General features: G+C 42.1%; 2 protein-coding genes across 9 annotated transcripts in view; both read right to left on the reverse strand.

Moving 5' to 3' along the window:
• CACYBP (calcyclin binding protein) lies at positions 1–6,833 on the reverse strand. Its single transcript, XM_063165418.1, has 6 exons — positions 6,726–6,833; positions 5,983–6,175; positions 5,198–5,294; positions 4,608–4,707; positions 3,200–3,294; positions 1–1,515 (listed from the first exon to the last, which is right to left on the reverse strand). Exons 1-6 carry the CDS (start codon positions 6,744–6,746, stop codon positions 1,356–1,358), a joined length of 666 nt encoding a protein of 221 aa, XP_063021488.1. The 5' UTR covers positions 6,747–6,833; the 3' UTR covers positions 1–1,355.
• A 3,138-nt stretch (positions 6,834–9,971) lies between these two features.
• RABGAP1L (RAB GTPase activating protein 1 like) overlaps positions 9,972–17,982 on the reverse strand; it is a 228,623-nt gene continuing 220,612 nt past the window's right edge. For all 8 annotated transcript variants that reach the window (XM_063165422.1, XM_063165423.1, XM_063165424.1 and 5 more), the window contains 4 exons: positions 17,876–17,959; positions 17,314–17,385; positions 16,050–16,247; positions 9,972–15,636 (listed from right to left, as the gene is read on the reverse strand). In XM_063165422.1, coding sequence (XP_063021492.1) covers positions 15,481–15,636; positions 16,050–16,247; positions 17,314–17,385; positions 17,876–17,959 — 510 coding nt within the window. In that variant the 3' untranslated portion in view covers positions 9,972–15,480. The remainder of the gene's footprint in view (positions 15,637–16,049; positions 16,248–17,313; positions 17,386–17,875; positions 17,960–17,982) is intronic.

Consider the following 17,982-nt stretch of genomic DNA (forward strand, 5'->3'; position numbering starts at 1 on the left):
TTGTTTAAGCAATTTTTTTGTTGCCATCATACGGTAAGTTCATCATGGTAATTTGGGTAAAAGCATCAGTAAAACTGCACAACAGGACAAAGTGGTATTCTGCTGTGAACAAGGGCAAGCACAGAGTGGAAATAAAACACAGCCTCAAGTTTAGATACTCTTGGATGCTAACTCAATATATATGTGTATTAACTAGCAGACAACATGGCTAAAGGACCTGTTACAAACTACACTGTACTGGTATTTCTCCTGTTCATAGTGCAGTGCTCAGTCCCATGCTTCAAGAACAAGGTGGTAAGGAAGCCCTAGTCCAGACCCTAACAGGAGAGTAATGGCTTCCTTAATTCACAGGTAACAACACATCTGTCCTTGGGAGACACATGAGAAGGAGGCAGGAAGGACACAATTAGTAACAGGCTTGCTGCTAAGGTCATATTTGCCCTGTACTCTTCTTCAAAGCACTGCAGTAAAGGGAGGGCAGTGGCTGCTATGTCCTCCCCAGCAGGGGCTGAGAGGTGGCAATGAAAAGGCCAAATACCACTAGCAGGAAACTGACAGCAACCCATCACACCCAGCTGAGTTATACTTCGGTGTATAAGCCATCTTAATATACTTACTCTCTTACCTTAAAACCCTTTCAAAGTTGATGGAGAAAGTGGAGCTTATCCCTTGTTTCCTACTGTTCACTGCTGGAGCCAGGGCAAGCTCCCTGTCTCTGGTCTCCTGCTGATGGCTGCAGACTGCATCCTGACTGATGCCATCTCAGAGATGGGCTCACAGCTAGCCCAAGCACTTTGATTTCCAAAATTCATAGTAATAGTAATTAGACAGGAATAGTTTCTGAGAGTAATCATTAAATTTCAATACCACAGGATTAACACCATATTGTTTCTGCTTAACTATCAAATGCTTAGATTTCTGCTTTCTTCAGCAGTTCTCCCTTTGTGACATGCTTTATAGTTCAGCACTTTCCCATTTTTAATCAGAAAGCTACACCCTGTGAAGTGAGTATGACACTAGCCCCAGCAACCACATGGGTCCAGCTGCCACTGGCAACAGAGGCCTTGACCCATCCTAGTTTAAGATTCCTTTACTTTTACATTCTGTTCTCAGTCTCACAGCACTCCCCACTCCTCTGAGAGGCTTTGGATATATCCCTATGCTTCACTCCTCAGGAAATGCTGAACCACTTGACTGATGGAAATGCTTTATAAGCTATTTTATTTAAATATTTTCTCCAACCTGAAATGGAAAATGACTGTCTTTGCTTGGAAGAAGGTTATGTAAACGATGATCTTTGCAGCACAGCGTGTCTCACATGGAAGATCAGTTTTAAGGCGGCCCTTAGAGTGCTTTCAGATATCCATTGGTATGTCCCCTTTGTACTGCTTTTCTCTGCTTTCAACCCAGGCCTTATTGATGGTGCGCTTCATCTCATCGTCCCCTTCCGCATACATCTTCTTTAAAATGTTCATAAGCCCTTCACTAGGATCTGTGGTGTCATAGGCAGCCTTCCTGCAAAACAGATACGTGAGAAGGTCAGGAATACCCAACAAAAGGAAGGCTGATGTTTGTTTGAAACATCCTGGGAACGGGACTTTTGCTTTGGCAGTCTTTAGATCACGGCAGTCTCAGTCGGCTTCCAAACAGGAAGAATCCTAAGAAACACCCTTAAACCAAGGGCAAGCTGAGTAGAGGATACCTAGAGGTGTCCCATGGGGTGAGACAGTATTTTGGTGTGAAGCATTTTGCAATAAACATGACCCTGGAAGCACTCCCAAAATTAACTACAAGAAGCAGAAGTGAAATATAACAGACAGAGAGAGTGCCAATACCTGCCTTGTGTTACGTGACAGGTGAATAAAAATGGAGAAATGACCACATCAAGCACATTGACAACCCAAAAGGCTTTTTTCTGCTTCCCATTTTTCAGCTGATCTCCAGAGGTTAACTGACTTAGCACAATGCATTTCAAAGCAATTTTCTCCGGTGATGAGCAGTGCCACCCGCAGTCAGTGCTGTGGAGGATGTGGCCTGTATGACCCGACTATAAATAATGCCCTCCCTATCCCATTTTCCAAAATCCTCTAGGTAGTCCTAGTGCAGTCCAGCTCAAAACCACAGCAGATGAAAACAGATCAGCAGAGGGAGCAGTTTCCTCATGCTCAGGGCTAACCATCGGCTGCACAGACCCTGCTGGGGAGCAGCATTTCTGGAGCCGCTCATTTGACAAACAGTAAATCTTTGGGAATTCTCTGCACAAGATACAGGGTTAACAAAGTGACCCTGTCCCTCCAGAAAACTACATTAATTATCAAGCCACTTCCTCTTAAATCTCCTGTGATGCCATTTGAATGGAGAAGGCTGTTTTGCCCTAAATTCAGGTACTTATGCCTGATCAGTTTTAGCAAATCACCCCTAAAAACATGCACAAAATGAATTGTTGTTGGCAGGGACAAAATTCTCAAAAGTGTTCTCATTTTTAAGGTGTCTGTACATGTAAAATAACATTAAATCATTTTATGATATACATATATATATTTTATAAAGTCTCTTGTCCCCAGGTATTCCCTGCTGTCATTTATCACCCTCATACCTGTGTATGTCTAAGCTGCCTGCTGCTCCCAAGCACTTGAAGTATTACAAACTGGCTTGAGACTTTGGGAAACCATCTAAGTAAGACCTGCTTTGCCAATGGCATGCTGATGCTGGGATTTTTGTGCAGGCACTTCACACACAGGTGACAATAATGATTTTGACCAGTAGAGCTGCAGGGGATCTACCCATGTATTTCTATATAATACACACTTGATCTAAAAACAGTCCCCTCACTACTGTCGATTTTGCAATCAGTGCTGCCATCAAAATGCAAATGAATCTTTCATTGGTTGATTCCCTTTAGAATTCTCACTGTAGAGCTTCCCAATCACATGTCCTATGATGCAGCCTTCATCATTAGCAATAGAACAGTGGAGGAATGGCAGCTACTCAAAAGTCTAATTTCTTCCACTTGCAATTCTACAAATATCAAAAGAAATCCCAACCTAACAATCCTCCAACATCTCAGGGCCTGTCCCCCAGACCACCAATCCTCAGAACAGCTGTAGTGAGAGATCAGTACAGATCTCTCCCAACAGTTCTAAAACACCACAGAGAACAGGAAATGAAAAACAAGATGGAGGGTTGAAAAGACACTTACTCTTTCTCTTTGCTTTCTTTTTCCACTTGAGTGAGACAATCCCATTTTTCCTCCCGCTTCTTCTTACACATGACAAGGATCATGTCTGTCTTTATCTGTATGGTGAACAACAGCAAGGCATGAACTCAGAATGCTTCATAAAGGGATGCCAGTCACAATGAGTAAAGTCAGCTTGTAACATAAGCCTCTTCCACACTCACAAATTCCTGAAACACTTCTCTCAGCTATCCTTCATTATGTATCATACAAACTTATGTCATGTACTCAGCCTCAGGGTACAGAGTATTACCTCCACTGTAGACAATTTATATATGTGGTTAATATAATACTAGTACAGTCTTACAGTACCAATACAGAAGAACATTATGTGCAGCAGGAACACAGTTCAGTGATTTGAAGGATGCACAAGCACCCAAGACTGCCTGGTAAAGAGTGACTACTTTTTCTAGACTTCTCCAAGCATGCCAAGTTGAGGTAGAGGCTCCTCCAATTTATTTCTCCAAGGACAAGAAACTAGTTTTAGCGTATTGCTTAATCTTGCAACATGTCTGCAAGTTACAAAGCCTGTTGACTTGCAACCCTGACCTAAATTTCAAAAGAACTCCTGCCTGCCAAGGGTCTACTGCAGCTTTAGCTTGGCTAAACAAGTACATGACCACTGCTGGCTTTCATACTGTATTAAAAATCACCAGACCATCACTCTTGTTTATTTCAGCTGGTTTAGTTTCACTCTGTGCTCATTTTAGGCCAATTTGCAATTGAACCAGTAGCTCTTCACATCTGATGTCACCAAGCACAACACAGAACTCACAGGAGGTATGCCACACACCTCAGCCTGGGAAGGTGCCACAAGCAACAGAGTACAGATATCACAAGCCAGCAGCAGTACAATGTTACCAGCTGTCCTGGTTTTGGCGAGGATAGAGTTAATTTTTCCCTTATAAAATTAACATCCTGCTAGGGTTAAACCACCACACCAGTGTTGAGTTCTGGGGCAACACACCCTTACTAAGGCAGAGCAGGTTCCACACTTGGCTTTGGGAATTAAGCCTATTTAAGCTTCCCAAGATTTCAGTCTGCTGACAAATCTCCTAAAATCGCAAAGAATTTCTCAGGGGTATTTAAAAGCACAAAGATGCAAGTGAACACGTGGTGGTATTTTCTGCTTAATTATTTCTGAAATCCTGTTGGTGAGCTATTAAATATCCAGACATGATCTCCTGAAATAGGATTCCAGAGACTAATTCTGCAGTTATGACAATCACAGATTAGAAAGACTCATGTTCACAGTGCAGAGACTTAGCAGCAGAAGGGAGGCACTGAACATGAGAATGGAGTCTCCTGCACAAGCCAGGCAACGAACAGGATACTCTGTGAGGGCCCTCAGTAACAGACAAAGTGCACTGACCTTTCTAGAGCTGCCTTCCACTGAGATGGGCTTCAGGAGGTTGTTGAAGGTCATGGTGTAGTTCTTCCCATTCAGATTCTTCACTAGCAGATCAAATGACCTGGATCCAGGAAGTGGAGGGAGGAAAGGCACAAATATTCCAATCATTACATTGTCTGAAAACTGTTTAGCAGGCTATTATTTCCTATTTTCTTAGGAAAGTAGAGTACTTCTTGGGAAAGCAGGCCAACAGGCTTGAATTACTTTATTCCCAGGCCTCTCAAAATCTTCAGTTCAATTTTAACAGAGAAATTAAAAGACTCACAACAAATCAAGATCTTTAGGATCCTTTCTACCTACAAACTTTGAAAACCAGATTTCCTTAATGTACACCTCAGTTCTATCACCACAAATACCCAAGGCTAACACTATGTGCCCTGTCAAGCATGGTGAGGTGCACTTGTAAAATGAAAACACCCTGATACCCTCAAGTGCCACTAAAAGCTAACACAACTGAAGTTTAAAAAAAGAAAAAAAGGAGTGGAGCAAAAAAAGGCTAATCCAACACTCCTGCATTTCAGTGTTCTTGTTGTGCTACAAGATGAACTCACCTCTCTGTGAAATTCACCTGCACATTCTCAGCTGGAAGCTTCTGGACACCATTTAAAGAGATGTAAATCTTAACAAACTTATCTGACTGATCCCAACCTGGAAGTGAAAAAAAGGGATTAAGTTCTTCCTTTCCTCCATAAGCTTCATGCACTCCAACTTCCCCCACAAAGCCCCCTAGAACAACTAGGGTCTTTTCCTTACTGAAGCAATTTTCAGAGTGATAAAAGGAAAACATGAATTATTCAGGAATAACTTGAGAGCAAAGGGAGGTCCCCCCATGTAGCCCTGCTCCCTAATCCCTGCAAATTCTGAGAAAAGCCATGTATCAGCTCAGGTCAAAAGAGAGCAAACCGGGCTGTGCAGGGGGAGTCAAGCCAGCTGTTTGCTCCTGCTGTAGTTTCCTTGACCCAATTCTTCCCCTACTCCCTGCATCTTGAGCAATTCCCTCTCCTCTCACCTACATGGGGAACAGAGAAGCCAAAGCTTACTCTTCCATTCCTGCTAAACACTAAGCAATGGAAAAATACCAGCTGGTACAGCAAGGATACTTAACGCATCCCACCAAACACTATCACACAAACATGATCAACACACATCGGAGTTCAGATGGCAAGTAAACATCTGGTCGCTTTTAAAGTGGGGTCTCCAGTGCGGAATAAACACTGGAAATGTGGAAAAAGCAATTAAGGCGTCACTATGATGCTAAGTGGCAACTCTAACTCCCAGTAATGCCACCCTGCCATCTCTTCAGAGAGATGCTGGAGTTCCAGAAAAATAATCTTACCATAATTGTTTATTTTCACTGTGTACCCTCCCAGTGATGACTTTTCTTCCTCTGTCACATCTTTTGGCTTCGGTGGAGGCTGATTCTTGATTTCCAGCTCCAGCTTTTGTTTCTCTGCCGCAAGGACATCACGCACCCGCTTCCTAGTGGCTTTCGTGAGCAGCTCTTTAACCTCTTCCAAATCTTTCTGCAACTGGTTCAAAAACAAAGAATCACACGTATGCATTAGAAACATTCTTTGTGCTCAGGGCTCGCAGATTTTTATGACAATTTCACGTATTCCAGATGCTGGAATTTCAGCTTTATCAGGTCAGTAGTTTAGTTTCCCACTACAATCATTTAAGCACGGAATCATCCCTTCCTCACCCCCTGTCCACTCCTGTGGATATGTACAACCATAAAATCCTAATTCGCAGAACGGGTCGGGCTGGAAGGGTGCAACTCCCCTGCTCAACCACGGCCATCTCAGAGCCTAAGACCGGAAAAGACCTCCAAGACCATCAATTCAGACAAGGTTTAAGCTTTCAGTTCTTAACTCTTCATACATTAAAATCCAGCAGAAACCAACAGAACCTGGGCGGATGGCACAGCTCCCTCAACACGCACCGCCGCAAGGGGAGACCTCCAACGCCCTCAGCGAACGCGGGGACTGACGGCTCCCGCCTCCCAGCCGGGGACCCCACCGCTGCCTCTCGCCCCGGACCCCGCCTGTGCCCGGGGAGCAAAGCCGGGCATCGCCTCACCTCCTCCCGCGCCACGGCCATGGCGGCTCCCCGCGGAACCTCTGGAACCTTCCGGCCGCGGGAAGTGACGCGCGGGCCGGGCCCCGCCCGCTCCGGCTCTGGGGAGGCGGGACCGGGAGCTTCTCCCCCCGCCCTGGGCTCTGAGGGACGGGCGGGACCGGGAGCTTCTCCCTGTGCCGGGCTGAGGGATGGGCGGCGCCGGGAGCTTCACCGCCCGCCGAGCCCTGAGGGACGGGCGGGACCAGGAGCTTCTCTCCCCGGCCGAGCCCTGAGGAACGGGCAGGATCAGTTTTCCCACCCGCCGGGCTCTGAGGGACGGGCGGGATTAGGCGCTTCCCCGCCTCCCGGGCTGCTCTGTGTGAAGGGCGACTGAGGCAGGCGCGGGCTGGGTTTTAGTTTGGCCATCAAAAATCTCCCCTTCAGTTTTACAGCAGGTGCCCCCGAGCTCGTGGCTATCAAGGTCGTAGATTAAATTTGCAAAATAAAGTGTTGTTTTCCTTCTTCGGGAAAGGAGTATCAGACTCATGTGGTGGAGGTAAATGGTGATCAAAGTGGGAGAAACCTCTGTCCACGGCCTTAAAAGGAAGATGGGCTTATAAACTAAGTGCCCTGTTTTGTGTCTGCTCCTCATTTTCATTACGGTAGAAAAAGACCTTCAAGATCAATTCCAGCAAGGTTTAAGCTTAAGTTCTAAGATTTCATCAATTAAAAAACAACCAAATCCAGCAGAAGTTGGATGGATGGCACGGTGCCCTCAACACTCACCACTGCAGAGGGAGGCCCCCCAGAATAAATACATAATAAGCTTTCTACAACAAACCCAGAGAGTAAATTGCTGTTAGGAAATTGTTCCTGACCTGTAATGTCACAATGTGTACTCTGGGAGTGACTTTATGAGTAAGAGACTTGGTTATCAAACCATTTGCAAGGAAAATATAGCTTTTATTTACAGAGCATTTGGCAATATGCATGTAAAAACATGCTGGTGTAATGCTACCAAAATTCTCTTCTAAGCATTTTCCTCATCAAAAGAAAAACATGACTGTTTACACTGTTACTAAATCAGCTCAGTGAGCACCAAAAAAATAATTTCTATAGCCCCACTGGGCATTAAAATGTCCCTGGAGGAAAACATTAAGGCAATAGCATTCTTTCCCTCAGCAGGAACGTAGAGGGGACAGTGCTTGCCCCCAGATGTCCTTTATAGACAGTGTGCTCCAAGGCAGAACAGAGCCCTTCAGTGCTGAAAAAGTCATTTTCTCCAGAATAAGATGCCAGTTTGATAACACCTGTTTTACCAAACTGAGGCATGCCAGCTCATTTGCTGGTACGTGGGCTTAGGGTCTGGGTTTTTCTCTCTTCTAAATTGAACGCCCAGGAACTCCTCTGTAAAGATATCTGTAGAGGTAGGGAAGGGAGAAGAAATTTGATGAAAATGAATTCATAGAAGCCCTGATGCCAAAGATTTATGTTCAAGTTGGCATTCCCCAAAGTGGTTTTAACAGCTGTTGAACTGAGGTGTTTCTTATAACCCTCTGCTGCAGTGCTTCTGGATCTGCAGTGGAGAAAAAAATCTGCAAAATGAACTGTGGGTATTCTGAATTTCTATGGGACTATGCATAAGCCTAACCATCTTCAGGAATAGCATTTGGAGACAAGATAGTTGATGTTATCCGAAATACAGTATGGCCAGCTGGAATTTACTTTTAGGGCATTTTTTAAAATTGATCAAGGGCAGTTGCTTGTCACAGTCTATGTTACAGTTGAGACAGCCAGGATACACAGAGTATCGCCATACAATTTCAGAAGGTTTTAAGCATTTGCCCACACAGAGTAACACCTCACCTCATTAGAAGACTTCAAGCATCTGCCCATACAGAATAACATCATGTCACTTCAGACGGCTGCAAGCATCTCCCTTCTTGTTCTTTAGCCCAGCCTGTTGATGCATTGCACCTGAGTGCCCTCTACACCCTTTGGTGGTTGGTCAGCGCCCCTGGGCACTCCATGGCTCATTGCTGTCAGTGCTGCCACAGCTGTAACCCACTCCCAATTACCACAAACTGTATCCCTACAGTTGTTTATTCAAACTACTTTCTTATAATTTTTTTTCTGTGTAGCAGTAACTGAGAGAAGGAAATTTTTTTGTTTGTTTTTTAATTTAGTTACTAATCTTTGAGTTTCTCCACACTCAGTTGTGGTCTTATATTATTGTTGTGGTCTTATACGTGGTCAAGTGCTCTTATTTTTACCATTTAAATTGATATTCCTTTCTAATTTAAGTTCTGGCTAGAGGAGGAAATGCTTTTGTTAATGTAGAAATGCATTTGAAGCGAGTCTGTAATTTGCTTTTTCCTTAAGTTTCTTTTTTTAAGTGTTTATTTAGTTTCCTTGAATGATGAGCATTTCTGTACACATGGCACTTCCCCTTGAGTGGCAGCTTCCATGTGGAAGAGTTGTCACTCTTGTCATGTAAAAACAAACTCCACATAGCTCTCCTTTGCAGAAAGCTGCAGCAGCATCTGGATGCTGCCTGCTGTCCTGACAAACACTTTGGATACTGATGTGGAGGTAAATCCACACAAAATGTTATGGCTGGTAAATTTAATCTTCAGCCTTTGTCCCTCTTTGCCTTATCTTCCCCTCAAGTGCTGTGTGCTTTTGCTCTTATCTGGGAACAACAGCAGTTCTTCTCAGTTAATGGAAAATAAATCCTGCAGCAGTTGCTCACATGGAAAAATGGTTTTATAAAGCATTTGGATACTTTTGACTGCGGCACATTCTGCTCTGTGCTGTTCTAGCTCAGCCCTGCCCTCTCTCAGTAGTCACTTGCCAATTTCTTGCTGTTTCCTTCTTCCCCCTGTGTCTCTTCTGCAGGCACCTCAAGGCTTGTGTACTCCAGGGAAGCACGAAATCCTTAACAATTATTATCTCACTGCTGTGTGTCACCAACCTTAAGGAGAAGCATTCTCTGTGCTGGACACCTCTCTGCTGGGTGAGGAGCAGGGTGAGCCCTCAGCTCTCAGGCACAGCTCCCTGTGAACAGGGACATTATCCTAAGAACAGGCTGGAATCAGCATGCACCCCCTTTGGACTGCCAAGCTGCCAAGTCACTGCCCTGTTGCAGCAGAGCTGCTGCTGAGAACTGCGTCAGAAAACCTGACACAGCAGCTGCTTCTTCCTGCAAACACATTTAAGCTGCTGCTTAAGTAAATGGCTTAGGAAAATAAGCACCTTATCCCCAAGTCGTTTTCCATTTCCATTTATTTTACAAGGCATCGTTCACACAATGATAACAAGGTACTGATCTGAACAATTCTGTAACAATTAAAAAAGTAAACATTTGTTGTGACCAGGTACATTGAATTGCACTTTTAATAACAAGCATTACACTTATATTTCCATTTTGCACTTTATGTAATACATGGATGTGTTACCCAAGTAGTGGTAGTACTGAATGGTTCTCAGTTGGAAAACTTCATTGTCATGGAGTCAGAGCTTTGGAGCTGCTCTGTTTTCAGTGTGCTGGAGTGAATCCACCTTAATGGCAGACACAGAGGGAGATGATTATGCTTGATTAGAAATTTTCTGCATTCATCTGTCATCTTTTCCCAGTTCAAAGAAGCCAGAGCATCTTCTTCCATGGGAAAGCAAGAGTTCCTAAAGCTCAAGAGAGCTCCTGGCACAGCTTTCAAGGGTGCTATAGCAGAATTGCAAACCCAGGGGTTACTGAAAGGCAGGAATTGAGATCTGAAGAAAAATCTGGGAACATCTGCTGTGGTTTGCATTGGTAGTACCATCCATGTATTATATAAAATACAAAAATAAGAGAAACTGTAAGGAAATTAGTACAGCCCAGGATTCTGGTGGTATCAAATGAAATTTATGACACCAAATCCTTTTGATGTATTTATCCCCTTGTCGTTCTGTTTCTTATATATTATTCTATATGCAAGATATAGTTCTCCAAAGATACATATATATTCCTTTACAGGTTAAATAAAAGCAAGTCACACCAGAATAAGAAAATAATAAAAAGTAATATCCTAATTCTGTACCCATTTTTTGTTTTTCAGGTAAAAATAGCATGAAATACATTCAGTAGCAAAGCCATTGGGACCCAGGAGAAATGGAGAGCCCTGTATTCCTGGAGAATTGGCCTGTATGTGTTAAGTCACAATCTTGAAATAAACTGTGTAGACTGCTGACCTGGGACGGATCAGGTCTTGATCAATGCTGAGCATTATTTATCCAGTTGCAAATTCCTTGCATTTCCCAAAAGCCACCTGTGGGTTAGCTCAGTTCTAAAGGCTGCTGTGACCTCCACCTCCCCTAACACCTGAGAGATCCAAACTTGAGTGTTTCATGTCTCCCCTTAGTGTTATTACCTGGAAGGAGCTAATGGGACAGTTCCCAGTAGGATATTAGCACAATAGAGTGACAAATAAATTAGTTTTAACCTCTGTGTTTGCACATCTGGTGCAGCCCCTTCAGCAGGGTCCAGCTGGGACAGGAGGTGCTTGTCAGCCACAGCAATCCCTCAGAGCTGAGGGAACATCTCTGCCCTCTCTTCACAATCAATCACACATGACACTTACTATGGTTTTCTCTCCAGCAGCTGGAAGAACACCAGCACTGTAAGGTAAGAGTGCTTCTGGTATCAAAGCCAAGGTGTTTACGCTTAGGAGATGGGGCAGAAGTTGCCAATTATCCCTGAGTCTAACAGTAAATGAAAATCCTCTGAGTAAATGAAAATCACCTGATTATAGTTCTCCCATGCATACAAGTAGTTTCATGGATTTCACTGCAGCTACTTAGTAGAAGGACGGGAACAGCCCCACCTTGATCCTGTGGAGAAAGCATGGCGTGTGACTGCCAAATGTTGATACTTTAGTGCCAGTAAATGCAGATTTTTATTTACTCCTAAACTACAACTTTCAGTCAATGAGTGGCATCAGGACCCTGAAGTCAATGGGGCACTTCATGCTTTGTGAAGGGGTTGAACTCTTGCAATTCTTGATTTTTTATCTCCATCTCCCCTTGTAAATGGCTGGCTTTATTTCAAGTTGTTCTTAACACAGTAGCAGAGATGATCATTTATCTTCAAAGAAATTTCAAGGGCCAACTAAGAGAAGTCATTTAAAACATCTAACAACGAAAAAAATACTGCATACCTGTGTAAACACTTTAACTTAGCTGTAGTAATGTAACTCAGCTGTAGCCAATTAAATCCTCATTAATGGGTGGGACAAGGGTGGGTTTGTCCACTGGCAGTACTGATTTCATGGCTGACCACCTTTCCTGAGACTGTTTCTGCCAAACCCTAATGCAGATGCACCTCAGGGATTTCACAGTTTCTTGGCTTCTCTACACATGGTATTTTATTTTTTTCTTTTTATTCCTCTCCAGGTACATTTAGAAATGTAAACTAAGTGGAATAAATCCTATTACTTTAGAATATTAAGTTTGGTTCACAAAGATAATACAAGACTAGTTCACAAATGTACCACATAACTAAATCAGCCTTGCTTCATTTAGCCTGTAAAGTGTTACAGTCAAAGGAAAACCAACATTTTAAAGTGAAAAGAAGGACTTTCCCCCCCCCTCCCCCCCCCATTGGGCATCACAGGAAGAGATTATAGTCCAACAAGATAAAAGTTGTAGTAAAAATATTCTTTGGAGGTTTGTTCCTAATCAAAGTAAAGACTTTATTTCAGAATGGTGCATTCTTAATAAAATTTAAAAATAGGTTTTAGTTCCACATATCTATTTATAAAATTCTAATTAATTTTAATAAAAGTTTGATCTGAACACATAGTTTACTACAGACTCAGGGAAAAAAGGTTGATCACTCCAGACTTAGAAGCTACGTTAGCTGTTCCAGTGCCACATGGAAACAACAGTTTCAGTGAGACCTTGATAATGTTTCCTGCTGAAAAGCTGAGCAATAAGCCAGCTATCCCTGACAAATCCACCAAGGATATGTGTGTAGGTGGTTCTGTCACTAAGAGATCTCTTTTCTTGCAGGAAACTGAATTTCCCAATAGCATCTCTAGTCAGCAGATAGAATTTTAGCTTGCCTGGCTTAACCATGGAGTCGTGCTCCTTTCCTTCATTCTGAATATTTATCAACATAATGCCATAGAGCTATTTTCTTACTCTTTCAGTATATGCTGAGAAGATGCAGTTTCCACCTAAATGTTAATCTTCCAAATGCCAATGCTGCAAATGCTACCTTGGATCTACAGCTGGAAGGTGGAAATTGTTTAGTGCCTTTAGGGTCATTGCTTTCTGAAACTTCCTTTGGGTGAGGTAAGCCAGCTTCCACCCGTACAAGGGCTTGAACTCATCATGGCTAGCAGGTAGCAAAAGCTCAACTTCCAAAGTCAGAAAGCAGCTACACTGAGAAAATGGATGTTGTGCCAAAGCTCATTCTGTCAAAAGTGGTGACCTTATTTACCAGTTCCTTTTTGATGAATTTGGAGAGTCCCACTCCCATGATCTGCTCATTGGACCCTTTGAGGTGATTTAACTCATTCACTTGACAAAAGATAAACTGTAGGGGGATAAATCCACCCACATCTTCTTTTGTTGTTGTTTTTAATTATCTCCAGTACGTACTACAAGGACAAGGGACAGGACTGTACAATGGGTGAGCAGGAGTGAGCTCTTAACTCATCTGCTCAGGGAATCACAGCTTAACACATTTCTTTACTCATTCTTACTGAACTTTTCCAATCATGGTTTTAAATCCACTTGTAAGTATGATTTAAGATAAATGAAATGAGGAATTCAGACACTTGTCAAATAACCAGTTTCCCTCATAGGCACAGTACTCTCAAATGCAACAATCAGATGTTCACCAGGTCTCCTTAAATGTCACTTCAGATTTATTATGAATTCAGATTCACATTCTGAATGTGAAACAGAGCTGGTAAGTGAATGACTAACATTGGTTTAGTCAGTTGAGAGAATGGAAACATTTATGCAAATATTATGAGCAAGACAGTGACAAGGGAAAAAGACCTTTGATAACATTTGCAAAAGAAATACCTTCTATTTTTTCCCCTTTTGTTCCTCACTGTAATAATAATTCCAGATAATCACTGTCTTGAAGGTACATTTTAAAATATTAAAGTTTTTAACCCCTTATTCTTAGAAGAGAGAATTGTGTCAGGATGGTGATTATATTTTGATCTTGACTTCTATCAGCTGACTGCCTTTTGGAATTTTTCCTTTGGCACTGGTAACATTAAATTAGTACTACCCTGTCGAAAATAATTCACAATTATGCTTGACAACAAAGCACAAGATGGGTATTATTAAATTTTATTGTACAAAACAATGTATGGCATTCCTTAGAATTAAAAAAAAAAAAAAAGGATCAAAACAGAACTAGTATCCCTGGAAAAATCTTGTAAATGAAACAATTAATACACAACATTTAGTCCAGCAATGACATTTACCTGCAAGACCATCTTGAGACATGACACGTATGATTAAAAAAATATTCCATCAGTTCAAGCAATAGTTTAATTTTCCATGAAATAAGTATTTCTATGAACACTTTATGTTTAGTCAAAACAAATGCTTTTGAACTTTCTTACCTTAAGAGATATAAAACAACCAGACAGGTCTGGGAATCACCAGAGAAGTCTACCCCCACAGGAAAGTCTAGGGCTTGCATTCCACTTGAAAATGCTTGTTTTTATAAAAATAAGTAATACCAACAAAGTGTTTCCTAGCCAAACACTTCTAGCAAACAGATCTTATTTCTATGGTATTTTATTCATCAATGCAGCACAAGCCTCTTGGGTGTTTTATTTGATACCTCATTTCTCTGTCAAATTTGGAATCTGAATATAGACCCAGGGCAGAGTTTTCATTACTTTTATTCACAGAACCTACCCTTTATTGCACAGGATTTACAAAAGGTCAAAACCATGCAAGGTCTCTGCTCTGCTTCTCAGCAAAAACATCAAATAAGTGTCAAAATGGTTCTCCCTTTATCCCAGTGGAAGGAATTGTTCCTTGGAATTCTTAATATAAACATGAATTTAAAAAAGGGAACTAGGGAACTTTAGGTTAAATTCCAGTTGGGCTGTAAATAGCTTTTAAACAACGGTGTTACAAAAACTGCACTACTTGTATTTCTGAAGAAAAACCAATCCAAAGGAAGGAGTTGTAAGGGAAGCTCATAGCAATTGTGCCAGGAGAGCACAAGCCTACCTTTGCTATGGCCTAAGCTTTACAAAAAGTGCTTCTCTGCAGGATGCAGTTGCTGGGATAAACTTCTGAGATGGTCCCAGGGCCTAAGTTATCCTCAATGTCTTACACTGTGCTTTCTAGGGAGAGATTATGCTGCAGTACTGTACATTTTCCATTCTCTCTCTTCCTCCAGAAGAAAAAGCTTCTATGCAAGACAATAATAATTTCAAATTAGATGTGTATTAAAGACCTAGTTTTGAAATATTTATTTAACATCTAGTCATATAAAATAAAGTGTAAAAGTATGAAGGTATCAGAACGTGGCTTTCAGCAAGGCAGTATGGGAAGTAGGAACTCAACATAAACCAGGACTTTTTTTCCCCCCTTTGAAAAAGGGTCACATCAGAAAATGAATGAAGAACACTGAAGAATTTCACTTCAAGCCTGCACTCCTGCCTCGTTGTCCTTTGCCCAGGAGGAGAGACCAGTGGAAGAATCCTCCCAGGTTTGTGTTGTTCTTTGTGCTCTGGGGCCGGCCGTGGCTGGACTATGTGCTGCCCTCTCTGGGAGGCACCGGCGGCTGCGGCGGCGGCGGTGCCTGTGTGCCTGTGGCCGTTTTGATAGAGTTCAGCGTTTTGCTAAACCAAGAGTTTTTGGCAGCTTGGATTTCATTCATAAGGGCTCCTCTCTGGTGCTCCAGCTCCTAAGAAAGCAGAATAGTCAGAATGGATCAAAACCTCATTAATTAACAAAGAAGCATCTTCACACTCAGTCCCTGCAGTCCGGCACTTACTTCCCTTGCAATCTCCCAGGCACTGGGGAGAGAAGACATTCAAACTGCTGAAACAGCACAAGATATTTAGACACACACAAAATCATCCTCTTCTTTTTAAGACAGCTTTTTTTTTTTTTTTTGGAAGTTCAGATATACAGGCATGCAGGTATGTGCTCCCTTTTGGAACAATTTTTTGTGTAATTCAGAACAATTTTGGACAGACCATGAGGTTAAGGTGACCACCCTGCTGTACTTGGACCAATTTTTTGTATGATTCAAAATAATCTTGGGCTGAGCATGAGGTTAAGGTGACCACCCTGCTGTACTTGGATTCCACGTACCTGAATTTTGCACTTGGCTTCCACGAGCTGCAGTTTGGTCTGTGCAAGCTCCAGCTCCATCTCTCTCAGCTGCTTCTTCAGTGCATCCTTCTCATCATCTGTCTCGATGCCTTTGTTGTCCGTGCTTACAGCAGGCACCTTCAGTGCCCCCTCCTTGCTGAAAATCTCACTGCAGTGTTTGCAGGCCATCACTTTGCCCTGAAATACCCAGAAAGCTCATTCTTAATCCATGTTACAGGAGTTGCTCTACTTCCTGGAAGAGCTATTTTACTTGTCAGACTGCCTCAATCTCAAATCATCTAGTACTGCAGTTTTTATAATTGGCATGAAAAGAATTTGAGTAGTTCATGAACAATTTCCAGGGTACGTTAACCAGTATAAAAATTCCTAAAATTTACTTAGTATGCTCTAAGCACACAGACTTTGCTCCTATATTAGAGTCTTCTTGCTACCAAAGCTTTGTAATATTTATGTCAGCACAACTCAGAAGAGTAAATTATGTCTGAGTAGATGAAACAGCTAGCCAGGCTTGCATAGACTAAATCAGGCTATTGAGCTATTTCAGCAGAATACAGGAACATCAATCCTAGAATTATTTTATGTTATTATCAATAACATTATAAAGTCACCAAAAAGTAACAAATCCAGTTCAGTTTGAGTACTATATAGAAGCTACAGCATAGGGTAAACAACTCTGCCTAGTCAGAATTATTATTATTACTAATATTATTATTATTACCACCTATCAGGAAACTTTTAACTCTTTTGTAGGTGTTCCTGGTAAGGGAGAGGAGCCCCTGTGTATATTCTGGGGATGACCCTAGCTGTGCCATTTCATTTAATTACTTAAACCAATTCTACTTTAATTACAGAAACCCAAATGTATAAACTTTGTCCAATCTGGCCAATTCCAATCCCTCTGCTGTGCACACTTGAGAAACAACATGTTTTGTCTTCTTTTTTTTCCCATTTAATAAAAACATCCAAGTAAATATTGTTTTCTCTACGTTTTTACCAGAACAATATATTTCAACAGCAAAAAGAAAAGCCAAGTACTAAATACACTTCCAGTTTGAGAGTTCCACAGTCTCTGATGCAAGAAAAAGAACCATGAAAGGAAATAAACCATTTCCTTGTTTACATCTGCTGAAAAATGCATGTGGGGCTATGTGCTTTAAGTTCAGCTCCCATTTCAGTTCTGTACCCCTGGCATTCAGCAACACCCGTGTCAGAAACACCCCCTGTGCAGAGACATTGTTCTCACCTTCACAACTTCCAGTTCATCCTTACTGGCTGCTTGCTGCTTCTCCAGCCTGGTGCTCAGCTGGGAACAAATCTGGAGCAGAGAAAGCAGTCTCTTAGCTCAAGTTTATTATGCTGAAGTGGAATCTGTGTGGTTTTTAACAAGGGTTTTTGCTAGAACCAACATTTCTTAAATTCTGCCTCAGTATATGCATTCCCCCTGTAACAACTCCACTGCTGCTGCTAATGATAAAAATCCAGCAGTATTCAATACAGAACCAGAACACAGAGACAGGGACATTTTATGGATGAGTTGGTTTATGATGTTTGTACTGCATTATGTCACAAAGTACAGAAGCATTCACCCTACAGTACTAAAATTAGCTGAAAGACAGGTTATTCCTGACTGCCTAATTAGGAGACTATTAGGAAAGCCACAAAAAGATTTATGACAAATTACAACATTGCTCTCTGAAAGCCTGAAAGGCGGAGGTTGTTTGAAGGATGAGATCTGCAATGCTGAAAATTCAGCTCTTGTAACAGGTTGAAAGAAGAAATATGAGAGAGGGTCTCTGGAATGGTACCTGTTTATACTCTGCAATAATGGCTGTGGTTTTCTTGATCTCAGATTCTGCCTTCTCCAGCTGCTTCCTGAAGACTTCCTTCAGCTAGGGATTGAAGGAGAGAAGTT

Source organism: Melospiza melodia, chromosome 11 (assembly GCF_035770615.1).
Source record: "Melospiza melodia melodia isolate bMelMel2 chromosome 11, bMelMel2.pri, whole genome shotgun sequence".
Taxonomy (NCBI): Eukaryota; Metazoa; Chordata; class Aves; order Passeriformes; family Passerellidae; genus Melospiza; species Melospiza melodia.